The sequence below is a fragment of the Myotis nattereri genome, assembly GCF_964212035.1.
Source record: "Myotis nattereri genome assembly, chromosome: 10".
Classification (NCBI taxonomy): domain Eukaryota; kingdom Metazoa; phylum Chordata; class Mammalia; order Chiroptera; family Vespertilionidae; genus Myotis; species Myotis nattereri.
The window spans coordinates 60,182,419-60,199,746 of record NC_138085.1 but is presented as its reverse complement, the minus strand read 5'-3'; the positions used below and the strand labels follow the sequence as shown (position 1 = coordinate 60,199,746).

General features: G+C 39.9%; 1 protein-coding gene across 1 annotated transcript in view; it reads right to left on the bottom strand.

Moving 5' to 3' along the window:
• Nucleotides 1–15,763, bottom strand: part of SRBD1 (S1 RNA binding domain 1) — a 156,148-nt gene extending 140,385 nt beyond the window's left edge. Inside the window, exons 1-5 of the mRNA XM_081100554.1 lie at nucleotides 15,717–15,763; nucleotides 12,308–12,387; nucleotides 8,247–8,424; nucleotides 6,744–7,130; nucleotides 1,273–1,439 (exon numbers count right to left, since the gene is read on the bottom strand). Of these exons, the coding sequence (XP_080956680.1) occupies nucleotides 1,273–1,439; nucleotides 6,744–7,130; nucleotides 8,247–8,424; nucleotides 12,308–12,387 (812 nt within the window). The 5' untranslated portion in view covers nucleotides 15,717–15,763. The remainder of the gene's footprint in view (nucleotides 1–1,272; nucleotides 1,440–6,743; nucleotides 7,131–8,246; nucleotides 8,425–12,307; nucleotides 12,388–15,716) is intronic.
• Nucleotides 15,764–17,328: the final 1,565 nt, after the last annotated feature.

The window sequence follows — 17,328 nt, the reverse complement described above, 5'->3', positions numbered from 1 at the left end:
CTCTCATCATTGATGTTTCTCTCTCTCTCCTTCTCCCTTCCTCTCTGAAATCAATAAAGAAATATATTTTTTAAAAAATGAAGCATATGCAGTCCTTAGATTACATCCTATATGCCTTTTACAGTCCTGGTAGCCAGGGGGCTGGAGCCTATCAGAGTCATTTTGACAAAAGACCAATGTCCTATTGGCCATCACATAAGGAAAAGAGGCATATTTAGAGAAAATACAGAAAGCTTTTCTTTACTCATATTCTTTAATTTATTTTTTAATAGTGACTCCCTCAGTTGGCTAAGTGATTTTGCCTCTCGAGCAATCAGGATCAAGGTTATTAATGAGCTTTATTCAATAACGTACAATAACTGTCTATATATTAGCATTTTAATTCTCCTGGCATTAAAAACTTCAACAAAAGGGGTGGAAAAGTTAGTGAGTTGCAAGTTCCCCCAAAATCACAGGAAGTTTATTGGACTTGTTGTAAAAATAACCCTTAATACTTTTAGGATGGCTTAATGGTAGTATACCAAATTTTAATCCAATTCTTTTTATAGACCTGAAGAACATATACTAACAACATGGCACCTGGAATGCAGGAGACATGCAATAAATGCATGAATGACGAAGAGTGTTTTCATAAACTTTACTGAATAATACAAAGTCTGACAGTCTTTATAGTTTCTACATGTGTATTCCTGAGTTATAACAGTAAGTCCATAGGCATAATATTTTTAAAGGGTACTTTCCATTCTATAACTGTACAAAACTTACAATCCCGATATAAAATCACCTTCCCCTCTAAAATAATAGAAAAAGAAAATATACATATTCCCTACCAAACTCTATACTGCCAAAGAACTTCCCACTTAGGGTCTTTATAGTAATAAGAGGGCAGTTTTGTGCAAGCTGTTGAAGATTTAGACAAAATTTTATTTTTCTGAGTTTCCTGCTGGCAGTCCTAATTTTGCCATTATACATAATCACTTCTATGAAAGATGACAGTCAAACTCTTAGGCACACACTTCCACTGAAAACCAACTTTTTGACACATGCCCAAGCTATGTGTAAACACACCAGCAGGACTCTGTACAGCCCTAAGTAAACTAAAACTGACTGACTCTGTCAGAATAGAACTATGACCAGATAATAATAATGATGCAAAACAAAACACTGAAACTGTTGAAATACATTGTCATTCACTTCCTCGCTGTTTCTCCTCATTGGCTCACATGCCCTCTTTCCCCTCACACTAGGCTCATCTCTTCCCAGGTTTCTTACCGTAACTCCTCTAGTGTTTGTTGAACTTCTCTCAAGTAATCAGCATCAAGGTTATTAATGAGCTCTTTTCGATAACGTACAATGAAGGGAATTGTATTATCATCATTAAAGAGACGAATGATGTTGCCACAAACCCAAGGTTCAATATTAGTTCTCTCAGATAAAACCTGAAAATTAAGTACACTTAATGATTTAGAATCCTGAAAATTAAACATCTATATATAATATGTAATTTAAAATACAGCATCAAATAATGTTCTCCAATCACTTAGAAATTACTTCATGTGGTTTGAAAAATTTTTTCATTAAAAAAAATATGTCTATACATATATAAATTGACAATCATAAAATAGTCATTTCACTAATTTAATAAAATGCCAATTAAACCACTCTGCATCATTTATATTCTACAGGGCTCAATGAGATAATGCACTTTTTTTTCCTCTCAGATTGGTCAAAGGATCAAGGAGTTGGTAATTCGCAGTATTGGCATAAGTGACAAGAAAAGGCACTTTGAGTTACTGCTAGTGAGAAAGTACAATTTGACAACATCTATCAATATTCACAATACATGAATGCTTTTATGCAATAATCCCACTCCTAGGAATTTATCCTGACAAAACCTAATTTTGCAATGGGGAACTGGTAAATAAATCATGATATGCCCACAGAGTAGGATGCCATACAACTGCTCCTATATGGACTAATTTGGAATGATTAACAAGAAGTGGAAACATGGCTTACTTTCAGGAAAGATAACTGGTTGGATGAGAGTTAGGGCAGAAATATCTATATCTTGAATTTTGTATCATACACATATAGCACTCCAAATTCAAAGTAATTAAGTCTTAAAAATACACTCAAGTCTACATGTACAAGTTTCAGCACAATGTACATATAAGCAGAAGAGTTTAGAGAAGTCAGCCTAGAGAAGAAAAAGAATGATATGCAATTTTAGTAACTTCTCAAAACCTAGGCAGCTTTGTTCAAAGTAAAATATAAAAGGCCTTCAGTTTTACTAGTATTTCAATCTTGATGCACAAGATCTGCCAAAAAGTAAAAGAACAGAAAAATTATTAAAGAAGTATCATAATCAACTAGCTAATAAAATCACGTAATATGTAAAATAGACTGAATTTCAAAACTGAAGATGAAATAAATGACTAAACTTCAGAGACTATTAAGACTAACTGTATCTTGAGCCAGCCATCAAGCTCAAGATCTGGGCTAGAACTCTGGACTGAGATATTTTTCCTCTGGAGAAAAACGATTTGTACATGTAGAACCTTGACGCTGAGGATGACAGTGCAAAGAGAATCATGACGAGAGTATTTCAGTGTACTTTCCTGTTACACTGGCTGTGCGTTCACATGTATTAAGAGTGTGTATGCTGCCTGTCCAACGTGGCTCAGAGGTTGCGCATCAACCTAGGAACCAGGAGGTCATGGTTTGATTCCCGGTCAGAGCACATGTCTGCGTTGTGGGCTCGATTTCCAGTAGGGGTTGTGCAGGAGGCAGCCGATCAATGATTCTCTCTCATTACTGATGTTTCTATCTCCCTCTCCCTTCCTCTCCGAAATCAATTTTTAAAAAAAAAATTTTTTAAGAGTGTATATACTGCCACTTATGGCAAATTTACTCCTTGAAATTAAGAATAATAAAACTACATATAAGCAATCATCACTTTTGGGCCTCCAAATCATCCGATTTTTTCTGTCTTAATTTAGTTAAACATTTATTTTAGTTCATATTATATGCCAATAACCACACTATGCTAGTGATAATCAAAATATAAAAAAACCAAATCCCTCTTCCCAACAAGCTCACAAGCTAATGATAGGAGCATTAATAGAATGTCAGGAAACCAGCTAGAATGTAAGAAATATTAACCATGCTCTGTTAACCGTGACTGTTTTATTCTGATTAAAGACGGCACATTCTAACCTGGCTGGCAGTGGCACTGGGGACCTGGGAGCTGACCTGGAGATGCAACCCTTCCTCCCCATTTGGAGCTGCCCATTATCATGGAAAGATTAACAACTTTGTTGCAGAAACCAGAGCCAGAAGCCAGAATCGCCCGCCCTTTGAAGATCCCCAGCCCTTTTTGCATACCTGCAGGCCTTTGCAAATCTCCAGGGTGGTTACCAGTTAATTGCCATTTGGCCTACCCTTTGGCTTGTATATCACTAAGCACTTTGAAGATCCCCAGGCCTTTTGCATATCTGTAAACTGCCCATTTGCCACCTTCCCTTTGTACTTCTACCTATATAAGCAGCTGGCTTATAGTGGGCTGGAAAGAGAAGATTTTTGTGGATGACCTGTTGCTCTCCCATACTGCCTGCAAAATTGGAATAAAATAAATGCTCACATATGATTCAACCCTGTCTCTGCTTAATTGGCTTGAATAGTGACAGGCAGCATGGACCCATTGTTTGTCCGGATACACTGACTAACAGAAGAAAGACAGACAGGGTGGCAGTTAAACTACAGTGTGATTTGTACTCTGACAGAAGCATATATTGATTGTTTTAAGAGCACAGGGAAGGTAGAAACATCCAGAGCAATGAAAAAGCAACAAGAAAATGAAGATATCCCCAGGCAGCCAAATGGGGGCCGGGATTCCAAGATGAGAGACTGCCTATCAAAAGCCACTGATGAGAAACCTAGGCACATCTTTTAAGTTGCTACTCGTCCAGCAATGCTCAAATTTACAAGTGGTGCTGAGGTGCAAAATGAAAAGGTGAATGGTGAATTCTGTAGAGTCTGAACTCTAGCCTATGGCCACTATTAAGCCACTAAATGACTGACCTGCTCATTACTAGGTTTCAGCTGTTGAATCAGTAGCCTGTAAACCCCTATGAGTCCATGAGATTTGTGGACTAGAGCAGTGGTTCACCATGTGTGATCCCCAAAGGAGAAGCACATGCATCATCTGGGAACTTCTTAGCAATGCAAATTCTTGAGCCCCACTCCAGATCGACTGATTCAGAAACTCTGAGCTAGGGCCCAGCAATCTGTATTTTAGGAAAAAATGAGGCTAACAACAAAGTAATGTTTAAGAGTTAAAAGGAGAGAACAAACCTTAAGGATGGGTAGGAGAAGGCAGAGAACTACTGCCGTTTTTTACTTTTAAACCATTCACACTTTTATTACTTTAATAATTTGAATAGTTAACTGGTAGATAGGAATGAGAGTAAAGAAGGAAGGCAGTCTTGAGATTTTTTCCCCTATAAAGATTTAAATAGAGAGGCACTTTTCGTGAAGTGTTTTAAACTTACACCTATATGAGGCTTATTATATTCTAAACTAGCACCTATATAGGGTTTATTATATTCTAAACACTTTCACATATTCAATATTAACTCATTTACACTATGTAAGAGGTACTATCATTATTCCTATTTTACAAATACAAAACCTGAGGCCCAAAGAAGTTAAGGGAATTGCCCAGTCCCCCGACCTATGGTACCCTTTCAAAAATTTGATTGTGTGCAAAGCAAGATGATTTTCTTTTCAGGCAAAAACACAAATTAATCAAATTGCCTTTACGTCTCTTCCTGAATTCTCCTGCAATGAAATGAGACATGGTGCCTTCATACTGCCCCCGGAGTGTCTAAAACCTACAAAAAATGGCATCCTCCCAGTGTCCAGAGATTTACTCCTTCAAGTCTATATTCCCATTCCTTCAGTTTAAAAAATAAAGTCTAGGCATCAGTTAATAAACTATAGCATTAATCAGCCTTAGGCAGCATATACATTTTAAAAGACCTAACATTTAAATTAAATGACTCTCTAATGATTAGAATTGAGAATTTTCTATTCAACATCATTCCAAAAACCAGCAATTAAATACATTCCTTCTGAAAGCTGTTAATTCCTGCTATTCTTTTTACCCTTACATATTCATTTTATTGGATCACTTATGAGACACAGAAAGTTTTCTTAAAGACTGCAAAAGGAAAAACTAATCTATGCTTTTAGAAGACAGAGTGGTTACAGGAGAGGGCATTGGGGATTAGAAAAGGTTATGAAGGAAGATTCCAGGGTGCTGTTAATGTTCTGTTTCTTGATCTGGAAGTTGGATATATGATGACACTTCTGAACTGTATACACTTAACTACAATTTCCTGTATGTTTACTTCAAAATAGTTTTTAAAAACTACCAGCTATATATTAGTAACAAAAATTTTGTTTTACTTAATTCATCCTGGAATAAACAGTTTGACCTAATGAGTGATGCTGTGCTTATATGCAGAACTGCAGAGAGAAAGCCAACTCAGCTCACCTCCTTCCTGTCCCACTTCTTTCCCCAATTTTGTCATCCCATAGTCTTCTTCACCCATATAATCACACATCATCTGTTGCAAGAAAGGGGTAAATAGCTAATGAAGAGGTTTTGCTTGTTCTTCCTCCTTAATTTAGAAACTCTGCAAAAATATTACATATGGCTGCTCCACTCCCCTACCACTACACCCCTCAAAATAAAGAGACATATCAATCACCACTTTGGAGCATTTGATTTTCTCAAAAACTGCTTGCAGCTAGTCACCTCTTCAAGTTCTTATAATGCTCAGGGTATTCACAACGTATTTGCATAATAATATAATGTACTTTGACAAAATCTAGTTTCTGATGGCAACCCCCCCATTTGCAGCTTGGGGGACAGGCCTGAGAAGGAGCAGGTTCCCTGGCTCAGTGATCTCTAATCCCTGACTAGTAAATAGACACTATGTTTATATGTGAAGTCTATAACTAAGTCAAGTATAGGCAATGCAGTTTTCCCTCCCCAAACAAAACACTGATGTTCCTGAGAGAACAGTAGACTTTTCAGAGTTGGGAAACATGCCTTGAAGATGGGGGGGGAGAGGATCAGGTGTCATGGTTGTCAGGGTTCATGGGGATTATCACACAAAATGAAGGAAATAAAAATGCCATTTCTCACATGTTCAATCTATAATAATAAAAGAGTAATAAGCTAATTAGACCAGATGGACGAAGCCAGTGCTGCAAGGGAAGCCGGGAAGGAAGGACTACTCTTGCACGAATTTTGTGCATCGGGCCTCTAGTTAGTAATAATTAATCATTTCTATACAAGTAATTTCCACTGACCACTCTTAACCAACTACGTACTTTTCAGGATTTCCCAAAGACTTCGGACATACATTTTGCTTCAAAGCATAATACACGGATTACAGGCATTGAATTGTTCCAGACCTCCCCAGCCAGCATGGCATCACTGACTCTACTCTTCTCAGTCCCCATTTCCCCAACACCTGCCTCTGAAAGCAGGAGTGCAGTGCTATGGTGAAGGTCCCATACACAGGAAGGGAACCAGGGACCAGAGCCTCCTGAAACCGCTAACAAACGGACAAGAGAAAACTCCCAACCCTTCTCTTGGCCACTAACACCCTTATGCTAGTCAAAAAGAAAGGAATCACCTGAACTAAAATACAGAAAAAGGCTGCACATACCTGTACTATGTCCCAGTTCATTTCCGCCTCCTCTACAACATTGCTGGCATTTGCTGGAAACCGGACAGGCTGGCCCTGAGGACATGATTCAGTCTTTATTTTCTTTAAAGGGGACTGATCAGATGTACAGCCATCCTCATCCTCTTCCTTCTTGCATGCCCCTTCCCACAGGGTGCTTGTGGATGGTGTCTCTGTACTGTTACTCTCACTCTTGAAGTTGCTGGCTTTGTTGGTTTCTTCACCAACTTTCAGCTTTTTGGTCCTTGGAGCTGAAGGTGACTGAGCTGAATTTTTCCGTTTTGTCTTTGCTGTTTTCAGAGTCTGCACAGTATCCAATTTATTTTTTCTGTCTTCCAAATCAACATCAGCAATAAGCACAGAACTATTCTATCAAATCACAAAGAAAACACAGGATAATTAGAAGATAAAAACCAATTACCATGAAGTATTACTCAGGAACTAATTATTCACACAATAACTTGGAAGAATCTCAATATTATGTTGGGGGGGGGGGGGAGGCAATCTCAAAAAGTTACACACTATATGATTATATTTATATAACATTCTTGAACAAATTAGTGGCTGCCAGAAGTCAGAAATTGGGGGCAGGGAGGAGATGAGGGAAAGCAGGGTGGGAAGGAACTGGGTGTGGCTATAAATGAGCAACACTAGGTCTTTGTGGTGATGGAACCACAAGGATCTGTGTGGTGGATACACAAACCTACACATGATAAAACTTAATATACACATACACGCACACATAAATGAATACAAAGAAAACTAGAGAAATCTAAATAAAATGAGTGGGTTTTATAACCATCAAATCCTCATTGTAATATTTTCCTATATTTTGCAAGATGTTACCATTGGGGAAAACTCGATGAAGGAGACATACTATCTCTCTGTATATTTTTTATAACTGTATGTGAAATTATCTACAAATAAAAAGGTTAATTTAGAAAAATGACTAAAGAATAGGTCTACACAGCCAGAAAAACCAAGAAAAACTTGCAATCAAAGCAGTGGTTCTCAACCTTCTTAATGCCGCGACCCTTTAATACAGTTCCTCATGTTGTGGTGACCCCCAACATAAAATTATTTTCACTGCTACTTCATAACTGTAATTTTTAATGAATCGTAATGTAAATATCTGATATGCAGGATGTATTTTCAGGGGTCGCGACCCACAGGTTGAGAACCGCTGATAGAAAAGAGTAACACACAGTGACAAAAGGCAACAGGCTACACCTGTCACCAATTTATGCAGATGGATACAGGACAGAAGAAAGTGTGACAGCAGGGTAGTGTCAGGGAGTTTGCAAAGCAGTCCACACATGTCCAGAGGCCACTTGATGCACAGCCCCCACCACATACGTGCCCAAGTGACAGCTCGGGTGTGAAGGAATGAGACCTGGCACTCATCTGGGCACTAAATACAGGAGACAGTAACATCACCAGTTAGGAAAGCAGTGCAGTGGCCCTGTGTCCAGCTAACAGACCTACCAGCTCCTTAACAACCACGCCTTCCGAGCCATCGCTGATCTTTAGGGTATTCTTCTTCCCCCGAGGCACCCTCTTCGGTTTGGACTCCTTGCAAACAGGCTGCTTAGCGTTTCTGGGGACTTTCTTTTGGGGCTCCCAGGCACTATCTTCCTTGTCATCTTCTTCAGAGGCAGATGATCTAGGAGTAAATTGACAGAAAAATTGCAGGAAAAATGAAGCCAAATGTCAAAGTAAAAAAAAAACCCACAAAAAGACAAACATACTTCTTGAAAAAAGAATAAGGTATGTGGTGTTTAATATAAAATGGAGTGATATGAGCACAAGCTATGAACAGGTATTACTAAAAACTGAAAAGTTAATCAGAGACCAATGTAAAAGTAGCCCGCGATAGGCTGTAAATGACAGGTCTCTCCATTCACCTCTCACCTAACAGACAACTATACACACACATACACTCAAGACATAGGAAGTCATTTATTACAGTCAGCAATGTACTGGAGCATGTCACACCATAGTCACTGTGAGGTTTTCCATCTTAACAGTGAAAAGCACTTAAATAATTGCCTACGTACTAACCGTATTCATTTAAATTGTATTAGGTTATTCAAACCAATGTAAGGAGTGGGAAATGGCTCTAGGAAGCACACTCAATTACATAAAAAGCCACTACCAAGACCTTCCAACTGTTTTGTTTTTGTTGTGTTTTTGTTTTTGTTTTTTTCCCAGACCTTCCAGAGTGGGAAGGATTAAGATGCATCTTTTGTTTTCGTTTTTTTTAAATTGATTTCAGAGAGGAAAGGAGAGGGAAAGAGAGAGAAAAAAACATCAATGGTGAGAGACTCACTGATTGGCTGCCTCCTGCACGCCCCACACTGGGGATCGAAACCACAACCGGGGTATGTGCCCTGACCAGAAATCGAACCCTGACCTCCTGGTTCATAGGTTCATGCTTAACCACTGAGCCATGCCAGCAGGGCTCCAACTGTTTTTACTTAACCCTTTTTTTCCTTTCACAGAACGGATTTGTTTCCTGATGAAATGGGATCAGGTACAGCTACAGTACATTTCTAACAACTCAAGAATCAAACTCATAGCCACAGCAGAGCAAAAGCAGCATGTGAACTTTGGGAAAGGAGCATCACGCTCCGTCAATCCAGTTAATTTTATTTCTTCCCACAATGTAAAAGGTCAATATTGGCAGGAAGGATAACTACGTCCTTCACTGATTAGTGAATAGAGATGTTTGGCTTTTTTAATGTTTAAGTTCTGCCTAGAGGCAAAACTTGATTGGATGACTGCTTAGCTAAATTATGCCCTAGGAGAGCATAGTTACTATAGGTCAGTGGTTCTCAACTTTGGCTGCACGTTAGAATCACCTGGGAATCTTTTTAAAATCCTGATTTCTGGGCCTCATCCTCCTGAAATTCTGTTTCTTTATTATGGGTTAGTAACAACATTAGTAACAAATAAACAGAATTTCTGGGGGATGAGGCCCAGAAATCAGGATTTTAAAAAGATTCCCAGGTGCCCTGACCGGTTTGGCTCAGTGGATAGAGCATCAGCCTGCAGACTGAAAGGTCCCAGGTTTGATTCCGGTCAAGGGCATATACCTTGGTTGCGGGCACATCCCCAGTGGGAGATGTGCAGGAGGCAGCTAATCGATGTTTCTCTCTCATCGATGTTTCTAACTCTCTATCCCTCTCTGTTTCTCTCTGTAAAAAATCAATAAAATATATAATAAAAAAAAAAAAAGATTCCCAGGTGATTCTAATGTGCAGCCAAGGTTGAGAACCACTACGATAGGTGAAGCTACTGATGGTCTCTAAGTGAGTTATCTTCAGAGGCAGACACTAACTAAAGCCTAAGAGCAGTCAAAAATAAATAAATAACACCGAAAAGCATTAAAGTAACATAGCACAATAACAGGTGAATTAAAAGAATGAGATTTAGAAAACCAAGAAATCAGAAAACCAGGGTTCTGCTCTTCATTCCATTACCACACTGAGCTGAATGACTTCATTTCACCTCAATCTCATCATCCCCCAATCAGGAATTATTAACTTTATTTCACAGAGGGATAATGCAAAGATTACATGACAGGCACAAAGTGCTTTCAGTTATTAGGAAGAAAAACTTAGTACAGGTATTATTTTATTATACATGAGGCAGTTCTAAGACAGCTAGTCAACACTCATTCCTAATCACACTTGACCTCTCAGCAGCATGGGGCACTCACTCCTTAGAGCACATCTTTCACACCTAAGGGACACTGCTCCTCTGGTTTCCTCCTGCCTCCCTGGCAGCTTCTCCTTAGACCAGTGGTTCTCAACCTGTGGGTCGTGACCCCTTTGGCGGTCGAACGACCCTTTCACAGGGGTCGCCTAAGACCATCCTGCATATCAGATATTTACATTATGATTCACAACAGTAGCAACATTCCAGTTATGAAGTAGCAACGAAAATAATTTTATGGTTGGGTCACAACATGAGGAACTGTATTTAAAGGGCCAGAAGGTTGAGAACCACTGCCTTAGACCCTTTCCTTACTTGCCCTCTCCACAACCTTTCAGTGTTGGGAACCTCTCAGACGTAGTCCTCAGCCCCCTGCTCTCTACACTCTTCTTACTAGATGACCGTATCTCACCCTATAGCTGAATATAGAGGAATCTCAATTTTATGTCTCCAACCTGACCTGAACTCAAGAGGATGCCCACTTTCACTCAATGTCTAGCGATCATCTCAAACTTACCAAGCCCCAAACAGATCTCCTGATATCACCACCCTCACACCTGATCCTCCTCCAGTCTTCCCCAATTCCTGTCTACTCCATCTTTAAAATATATTCCAAATCAAACCACTTCTCACCCATTTTAATCTCATTTCCAGTCCCTCTCTGCCTTGGTGACTCTGGTCTGGCCACTGGTCTTGCTGTTCCCTGAACACTCCAAGCTCATTCCTGCCTCAGGTTGTCACACTTGCTGTCCCACAACTTGGAAGATCCATCTATTCCTTGTCTATTGCAAACTACACTCCCAAATCTCATTTAGATCTCTTGTCACACACTCCAAAAGAACTTTCCCAACTACTGTAACCAAAATGTCTCCCACTCCAACCACTCACCATGCTCTCTTACCTCTTGTCCTCTTTTATGTTTCCTTACAGTACTATTACTGTCTAACATTAATCGGTCGTTTATTTAACAAATTTCTTCAGGGCACCTACTATGGTGCTCTAAAGCAGAAGTTCTCAACTGGGGACAATTTTGTCCTTGCAGGAGGGTCAAGGAGAATGGGAGGATGCTATTGGCATCTAGTAGATAAGATACCCCAGATACTGCTCCATTTCCTATAATGAAAAAGACAGTCCCCCACAGCAAAGAATTATCTGATCAATAGTGTAGAGGTTGAGAAACCTTGCTCTAAAGCAATACAGGGTAGAGCAAAAGTAGATTTACAGTCGTGAGTATGTGAAACACAGAGTTTATTCTTATATTATTATTTATTAATTATTGTATTATTTTCCATATGAGCAACTGTAAACTTACTTTTGTCCCACCTGTATTTAAAAATTCCTTGCTTTCATGCAGCTTACATTATAGTGTAGATATTATGTTAAATCTTTAGTTTGTTGCCTGATGTGGCAGGAATGAACCTATGAACCAGGAGTTTAGTCTGATTCTGATTCAGGGCACATGGCAAGGTTGTGAGCTCGTTGCCCAGTGTGGGGTGTGCAGGAGGCAGCCAATCAAAGATTCTCTCTCATCATTGATGTTTTTATTCCTTCCTCCCTCTTCCTTCCTCTCTGAAATCAATAAAAATATATGTATTTTTAAATGTTTAGTTCATTATTTTCTTTCTCCTTGTTCAACAGTACCAATACCAAAACAGAACCTGGGACAAAGCATGAATTTAATAAATATCTGTTGCATGAATGATTGAAAAAAAGCACAGCCTTCTTCAATCCAGATGACTTAGAAGTTAGTGAAAGAATGCATTAATTCCCTAAAATATACACCATTCTCCCACCCTCCCACCCCAATAAAAAGAAAACAATATACTTACAACTCAGAGAAGGAATCAAATTCATCTATGGGTACTGCAGTCTGGACCTTTACTTTTGCTCTTCTTGGCAATGATGACATCTGGAAGAAATAGAACATGAAATCAGCATGATTTGAATCACCTGAATGACTGATGACTTATTTTGTCTGCAAAATGTGTCATGTAAAACTAACAGCTCTGCTGTTAGAAAATGCTGTCAGGGGGGGAAATAGGGTTCATTTAAAGCCCAAACACAGGTTTCCCCTCTTATGTAGCTGTAGCTGCCAATTATAAGAGCAGCTAACACCTTTCCAATGGTTTCAAAAGCCTGATGAGTGTGAGCCATCTTTGGTAAAATATTAGCTCCTATAGGGTGACAATTCATAGTTTTTTAGAATTATATGCTTGAGTATACTACAAGTGTTTTTAAAAAATATATATTTTATTGATTTTTTAACAGAGAGGAAGGGAGAGGGATAGAGAGTTAGAAACATCGATGAGAGAGAAACATCCATCAGCTGCCTCCTGCACACCCCCAACTGGGGATGTGCGCGCAGCCAAAGTACATGCCCTTGAGCAGAATCAAACCTGGGACGCTTCAGTCCACAGTCTGATGCTCTATCCACTGAACCAAACCAGTTAGGGCTACAAGTGTTTTTGAGGGTATATCAGACAGCAAACTATAAAATATATAGTTCTTTATTAAACTACATCTAAACTATAAACTGTAAGAACTATTTTCCCTCTTCTATGTCTTCTTACAGTATAAAGAAGCTTATATGCAAAGTTGACAATGTTGATTGACTGAGTAGGCAGCCATGTTATTCCTAAAACAAGATAATCCATTCCCTTATAATAAAAGTTTCAATATTTAAATAACAATTACTAAAGCCATTGAAAAATATTTATCAAATTCAAAGGCCCAACTCTAAAAAATTGAGACAAAGAGTCAGAAACATCATATGATACAGGAAATAAGCAGATTTATTTTAGCTGATAAATTCTCTGGGGTTAAACTGAAGTTTAAATACCAATGTTCTTAGGAACTATTTATCTACCTCCATTCTCTAATATTCCCTTACTGTGTGTCACAGGATTTGTTAGATTAACCAAAATTTAATCTATTTCAATGTCGGTTTTTTTAAATATATTTTTATTAATATCAGAGAGGACGGGAAAGGGATAGATAAAAACATCCATGATGGCAATCATTGATCAGCCGCCTTCTGCACGCCCTACACTGGGGATCCAGCCCACAACCCAGGTATGTGCCCTGACCTGCAATCAAACTGAACCGAGACCTCCTGATTCATAGGTCATCACTCAACCACTGAGCAACACTGGCCAGGCTATTTCCATGGTTTTAAATACCTATATCACCTACTTAACCCGCTCCTACCCCATCTCAATAAATTGCGCCATCCACCTTAGATGATTTTTTGCTAAGCCAGAATCTTCAAAAAATGTTACAGCTTCATTGAGCTATAACTGACATGCAATAAACTGTATATGACTTAAATGTACAATTTGATGTTTTGACAAATGTATACACATCTCCACAACCAAGATAATGAAAACATCCATTATCCCCCAAAGTTTCACTTGCTAAGTGACAGCCTTGCAAATCCTTTTTTCTTTCATCTCCCACATTCAGTCTATTAGTAAATCACAAATTTTTCCTCCAAAATATATCTTAAATCTCTATAATCTTCAGTGAGTCTTTAGTCCCCAATATCTCTCACCTGGACTACTGTACTGGCCTCTTAACCAGCCACTCTGCTTCCACTCTTGCCCCTACAACCCAATCTCCACATACCAGTCCAGAAGGTCATTTAGAAAATGCTTAAAAACCATTTGATGATTTCCCACCTCCCAAGTAGAATCAACTCATATTTTTTTACTATTGCCTTCTAAAGTGCCCGCAGGACTGGCCCCGGCCTACCTTTCTAACTATATTTACCACTTGCTGTTTCTCCACAACCATAGTCACAACATTCAGTTCCTGTAACAGACATGATTCTTTCTCACCTCAAGTTCACCCTGGGTGGAGTACCATTCCTCCTGCTCACCAATAGGCTGGCTCCTTCTCATCTCTTAGAGCTTAGTATTTTAGGCCTAAAATGGGTGTCCTGGACATAATAGTATAGGACCCCGTTTACTTCCTTTATACAGTTCTATATAATATAACCTGTAACTATCCTTACTTATTGTCTGCATCCCCCAGGCTTACTTCATGACAGTAAACACCATGAAGGAAAAAAACCACGTTAACCTTATTCATTTCTGCATCACACAGAGCCTGGCATTTAATAGCTGCTCTCTAACTACTTGTTCAATGAACATAAGGATATATTTTTAAATGGTCTCTATAGAGGAATACTGTATGCATTTGTTTTCCCCATCACTATTAGGCAAAAATCACACATGCCACTCATTGTTTTCTTGAAAAAGTGACGGTATGGAAGACCATTCTTATTCTTAGTGGCTTGAGATGTTCCAGTCTACCAAGCTGTCTTATTTCTCTGGGCACATGAGCACATTTTCAAGTCAATAACTTGGGAGGTTTCTGTGATGTTACTAAGGGGAAAAGCACTCAACTAGGGCAAGTGAAGATCGGGAGGAGGGCACGGAGGAACCTGCATACACACGAGGGCACGGAGGAACCTGCATACACACGAATATTAAAATAGGAAAAACCACCACTTAAAAATGTAAGAAGTAGAGCAGAGGGGAACAGCTAGAGAAGTTTCCCCTGGGGGTACCATCCTAAGTGCTCCGAATGTCAGCAGATACCCAACTGAGCAACACAAACAAATACTAGACCTGAAAGAGCCTCAGAAATCAGAGGCTCGCGATCTTTATGAATGACATCCAGCGAGGTTAAAGGGTTCTTGCTAAGGGAAGAGCTATGTGGCAGAAGGAATAGAACCCAGGGCCCCCAACACCAAGACGAGGCCTGTTTCCCATTCCACGTACATTACATTAATCACACGCTGTCAGGCAGCCTAGTTTCCACTCCTCCTTCCACTCCTCCCTCAACAGCTGCTCAGCGCCTCCTGGATGCCGGGCACACCGCTGAGAATGAAGTTGATTCTGCCATGACCCGACAGTGAAAAGGATGCTTCCTCCCCCATCTCCGAAAATGTGAGGTATAAAAACCACCCAGGTTTGCTCGGGCTTTCCTTTGTCTGCCTCTATGAGCTAAGAGCTGCATTTTTTTTTTTTTTACTAAGAACCTAGGAGGGGTTTTCTGGATGCACGGTTGGTAAATACAGAACTCAAACACTAAAAACTTCTCACTTTTAAATAGAGATGTTACTCCCCCAAATGAGCGCTCAGAACTGCTAGCGTGGCCCCCACGACACCGGAGCCCGGACGCCGGGCTCAACCTAGCCCGCAGGCACACCGCCAAGGCGGACGCTCAGCTCACCTTCCCGCACCACGTATCCAAAGGCCCGGGATTCTGTGTGTGTGACCGCGTCTTCCGGCTCCCGCCGGAAGTTTTTCAAACTCCGGAAGTCCCGCCTCGCTCCTCCTTGACTGACTGCAAAAGGGCTGAGCTCCCCGAGTAGGGTGGAGCCAAACTGGACCGAGGTGAGGCTCTCAGCGAAGGGTGGGCGGGCGAAGGGCGCGGGGTGGAGGTGCAGCCTCACGTACAGCAGTTGCGGACCCGTTGTCTTTCTCTTGAACTGCTCTGCTCTCGTTTCAGTACCTTATTTGAATTTGCAGTAGAAAAATGAAAAGCAGTCAAGTTTTACACGCTCTAAAATCAAGTTTTAAATGTTTTTATTTAACTTGTTTTTTAGCGTATTTCGTTATTTACTAAGATCCAACGTCGAGTTTTGCTTCAGTGTTATGCAAATATCCAAATTTTCTGATTAGGACTTCTGGTAAACCCTCACTCAGCCCAGGAGGCTCCCCTCTACCTTAATGGAAGAGGTTAGCCCTACAGTCGTCATTATCTTACATTGGTCGCTCCGGCAGTTTATTACACTATCAAGTACACGTTTTAGAAACCTTGTTCTTTGGAACTGTTTCTACCTCCTCCCGCTTTAGCTTACCCCTTACCCTATAAGGTACCCAATACAAATTAGGGTAAATACTCATTGAATTAATTGAGGCAAACACAAGTCCCAGGTACCCAAACTCCTTGGGCTAGAATGGAAAAGCCCTGCCCCATTTCATTTGTCAGATTCTTTGAAAGTGCTAATAAGCTAGTATCCTAGGTGAGCCCTCCTCCAGATCCAGTATTTCTGTTTCTCTTCCCTCAAAACGCAAAAGTAGCTCCTATTTTTTTATTACAATGATTCCCAAGTATCTTAGCTTTGTGGACGAAAGGGGCCACATGCTAACCTGACAAGCTCAGGGGAGGACTGCATGGCAGTCTTGCAAACTCAAAGACCTAAAGTAACTACAAAGGATGGTCTGAAATTAAACTTTAACTAAAAGCCGTTATGGTGGGTAGTTATGGTGGGTAGTCACTTCCTAGGTGGGTATCTTCCCTGACAAGTTCAACCTTTACCTTAACTGAGCCTATCTGTCTTTTTGCCTCTATAATAACATATCCTTGAAATGTCAGGGTAACTTGTAACTTTCCCTTCTTTCCAGACCCCTTAGGCCACAAAAAAATGCCCTGGGTGCCAGGACAGGAGACAATAAATTCTTTCATTGTTACTGTTATCATGTTAATTGTTGACTGTGAACTATTCTGCACCCACCTAAGTACGTGTCTACCATTTTGTATTTATCCAATCCCAGAGCCCCCCCCCCTTTGCTTTCTCCCACCTCTCTAATCTATCACCAATGAATTTCATGTAACCCACCTAAGACTCCTTCTTTGATTCCAAAAATAGGTGAAAAACTGCCATTCTCCAGAGCATTATCCCAATACGTTAAGATTCTGCTTCCCAGCAATTGTCGATAGTTTGGCTCAAATAAACTCACAAAAATTCTTTACAGGTTTGAATGTTTTTACGTTAACAGCTTCATGCCCATACCCTAAACCCCACGTTTTTTCACTAATCCAATTTAAATGCTATACA